Source organism: Emiliania huxleyi, assembly GCF_000372725.1.
Source record: "Emiliania huxleyi CCMP1516 chromosome Unknown EMIHUscaffold_1855, whole genome shotgun sequence".
In the NCBI taxonomy this organism is placed as follows: domain Eukaryota; phylum Haptophyta; order Isochrysidales; family Noelaerhabdaceae; genus Emiliania; species Emiliania huxleyi.
In genome coordinates this window covers 1-3,929 of record NW_005200734.1, presented here as the reverse complement: position 1 = coordinate 3,929, position 3,929 = coordinate 1, and the positions used below count along the sequence as shown (strand labels likewise).

General features: G+C 62.3%; 1 protein-coding gene across 1 annotated transcript; it reads right to left on the bottom strand.

Moving 5' to 3' along the window:
* Positions 1-989: 989 nt before the first annotated feature.
* EMIHUDRAFT_253712 (hypothetical protein) lies at positions 990-2,072 on the bottom strand (the record flags this gene model as incomplete). The annotated part of the gene is made up of 1 exon (XM_005782820.1): positions 990-2,072. The coding sequence occupies one exon, from the start codon at positions 2,070-2,072 to the stop codon at positions 990-992; it is 1,083 nt and encodes a 360-aa protein (XP_005782877.1).
* Between the last annotated feature and the right edge of the window lie 1,857 nt (positions 2,073-3,929).

Below are 3,929 nucleotides of genomic sequence, written 5' to 3'. Positions count from 1 at the left end.
CCCGGGGTGTTCGACCGGGCTACGCACTGGGCTGGGTCGTCGGGCGGCGGCGGCGCGAGTCGTGGCGCCCAGTCGTATCTCGCAAAAAATCAGTAACCAGCCTCCGGCGGGGCCCCCCGCTACCATCCAAACCCGAGTACCCGTCTACTATCATAGATAGAGGCTCAAGTGTGACATAAGTCCGCACACACATACGGCGTATCATACGACATACACACATAGACATACACAAAGCAACTCTCACGACACACGGGCACCGGGTGGAGCGGCGGCGGCGGCGGCAGCAGCACGCGCGGGCGGACGGATTCGGACGGGGCGGAGCAGCGAACGCCTGGGCGGCCGCTGCTCTGTCTGCCAGAGCGCGCGCCGTCTGCGCAGCTCGAGCGCAGTCAGGTGCACAGGGAAGCGTGGCGGCGCGGGGACGCGCGGCGGCGGTGGCGAGCAGGCGAGCGGCCCGCGCGCGGCGAGGCGGACAGGTGATCGGCAGGCGGGTGATGGGCCGCAGAGTGACCGCGCCCAGCGATCGGAGCGAGCCGATCGTCGCTCGGCCGCAGCTGACCTCGAAGGCGTGCGGAGCGCGACTGTCGGTGTCGGAGGGCGGCCGTCATGTGGCGAGGAGGGAGGACGACAAGTGCGCAGCGTACGGGTCGCTCTTCATCGGCCAGTCGAGCGGAACTCAAGTCGAGAGCATGACGGGTTTGAGCTCGGCACTTCGAAACGCCCGTGAAATCTGCTTTGGCGCCAAAGCTTGTGACGAGGTTTGCCACGAAAGGGGGCCCTCTGCTAAATGGGGTTATGGGGGCGGAAAAAGAATCCTCGCGGGACTACTTATGTTTTCGTAAACGTAGTCGTGGCCCCCCGCTACGTCGCACGAGTGCAACCGGGTAGCGGGGGGCTAAAAGAATGATGCGTCCCCCTCTCATGGTCCGAGCCTGACTGACTTCGCATGATTCCTAACTGTCTATCTATCTACCTAGTCGACAACTCATCTAGTCCTCGCCGGCACCATGGCTGTTGCGACGCAGCGCGAGGCGTGGCATGTCTCTCGCGCCAGGTCGCGATGCATTGTACACCCGGAAGCGCGTCGTTGCGCTCGAACTGACCTCGGTGCCCTCAAGCGCCGGAGCTGTGGCCCTGCTCCGCTGGGACCTGTCCGCAATGGAATTGGCGGCGAGGCTCGGTGCCGCGATGCTCGCGATCATGTCCTCGATCCGAGTCAGTCCGCGTTTGACAGTGCCAAAGTCATCGAGGGTTGCTCTAAAGCCATCAAAGTCTCTCAGTAGCTCGCGCAGAAGCTCCGTGTCTGTCATGACACCGCGGGACTTGGAATCAGCACGATCGACACGCGCCCGGTCTGTCGATGCCTTTTCGTTGGAGTAGTTCCGCCCAGCCTTGCCACGCGCCACCCGCTGAATTTTCGTGGCCGCTAGCCCCTCCTTTGCCGTCGCCTGCTTCCGTTTCTGCAGCTTGTACGCTTCGTAGAGGCTGATGAGAACGGCTAGCCCGACGCAGGTCCCAAAGGTAACAAACACCCCTTCTTGCGACTTGAAGGTGAGCGTGGGCGTCGACCGTGTCTCGGGAGCTGGGCACGCAGAGCCTCGTTTCAGCTCCCGCTCGGCGATGGTCTGCAGGACGTTGGCCGGCGCCTGGCTTCGGAGCCAGAGGATGTAGTGCTGTATGGAGGAGAAGAGCGGCCAGCCCACCGACTTGTTCACGGCAAGGAAGTACTGAGTCTTTTTGCTGTCAAACTGCACGCCGGGCGAGAACTCCCAGTCGCGACACCGCTCTGGGTATCGGTGGTCGTACAGCCATGACGCCAGCTCGGTGCGCTCCCACATGATGAGGGACGCCTGGCCCTCCCGCACCTTGTTGGCACAGATCGAGACTCTGTCCGGGACGGGCGTTCCAAGGATTGCGGCACTTCCTTCCCGTTCAAAGTCGGCGGGCGAGAAGGCGCCGATCACGCCGCGCATGGTGACGTTGACCGACCAGCCTTTGTCGACGTTTCCCTGAATGCGTGCATTGTTCACATAACGCGGCTGGCAGGCCACCTCCGATCGCAGCTCCGGCATATTCTTTGGCCCCCTGACGACCCTCCCCGACGCGGTGAAGAAGGCGGCGAGGTTGGCTGTGTACGAGGCGACGGTGACGAGGATAAAGAACCGAGCCCTCTTGCCTACCACCCGAGCTCGGGGGGGCGCGAGCCCTCCTGGACCCCACCACCCCTCCCGCCTCGCCCAGCCCTCCTGACCCCTCTCCCCGGTGGACCGCTCCACCCTCCCAGCGCGCTAGCCCTATGGGACCCTGTGGAGCCCTCCCGACGCCGATCCGCCGCCTCTTCCGCCCTGCACACTCGACTTCATGAGCGAGGACATCAACGGCGTCATCACCATGGTCCCGGTCGGCAACCTCAAGGCCTGCCCTCACCCTCAGGCTTTCGTTGCCCGCACGCGCTCTCACCCAAAGAGGCTCTTTATAGGCCGAGTACGATGTGACGGCACGCATCGCGCGAATGACCGCAGAGCGCAACACGAACGACGCCTTCTCTTGCCTGCTGCCACGCGGCGACGCCTCCGACGCCGCCGCCGCCAGTATCGCCCCCGCAACGGGTCTGCGAGGACATCACTGGTATTGTTAATATGTTAATATGAGAGCGAAATGAATGCATCAGTTCTTTGGGACAGTGCAATCCATTTAATTAAACTACCTCCAACTCAAAAAAAGTCTGGTGGCAAACGGACAACGGGGTCCCTTATAAAGCCGTCGAGGTGAAGGGTAAGGTGCGGGTGGTCCCCACAGACAAACCAGGTTGAAGAAGGATCTCAATTGGGTGCCGCAAGGGGAGGGGGCGACCCTCGCGGACACGTCTAAACGACAGGACTCAGGAGCCCCACGGCATTAGAAGTGCACGAAGGGCCCAAGGCCCAGTGGCGCAGTGCGCGTGATGCTGGTGGGGGAGCGGTGTGGGGGAGCGTCACGGTGCGAGGGAGAAGGTGAGGCACAGGCACAGGCACTCCACTGGCAGCGAGGCCCAGAGAGACGCGCGCGCGAGAGAGAGAGCCGCTGCCAGAGCCACAGAGAGGTTCAGGTAAGGTAAGGTAAGGTAAACGTCTCCACGCACACAAAGTGTGGTGCGGCAAGGGGGGGGCGACCCTCGCATCTGACTCCACGCCCGGGACGCGGGACACGGGCAGGAGCCCCACGGCATTCAAAGTGCAAGGCCCAGTGCCGTGGGTGAGCAGACCAGCACTCCACTCTCCCTCCCTCCACCCTCCCAGACACACAACCCGCCACACAAAACCCCACAGGCACAGCTCTCTTGGCCGACCGACGTGTTCAGAAACACCAAGCAGCGAAGCGAAGGTGAAGGGGGGTAAGAGGGGCTGTGGGGGACAGAATCTTGTGTTGAGAGAGAGAGAGAGCCGAGAGCGGAGAGCGACGAGCGAGCGAGCGAGCGAGCGACGGAGCACGGCGAGGGAGACGAGCGTCGAGAGAGCGGAGGCCGGAGGTCGAGAGAGCGAGAGAGCGAGAGTCAGAGCAGAGAGAGGAGAGAGAGGAGAGAGAGAGAGAGAGAGAGAGAGAGAGAGAGAGAGAGAGAGAGAGAGAGAGAGAGAGAGAGTCCTCACCGCCAAGAAAAAGGAACTTAACACTCCCCAGATACTAGAGATAAGAGTCGCCCGCCTCCCTGTTCCACGCAGCCACGCTCGCCCCCCCCCCCCCCCCCCATCTTTTTTTTTCTTCTTTTCCTTCTTCTTTTCCCTTCTCTCCTCTTTCCCTTCTTCCCTCTTCCTCCTCTTTCTTCTCCTCTCTCTCCCCTCTCTCTTCTCCTTCTTCTTCCCCTTCTCCCCCTCCCCTTTTCCCTCTTCTTCTCCCCCCTCCCTCTTCTTTCTCTCTTCTTCTCTCTCCCCTTCCTTTCCCTTCCTCTCCCC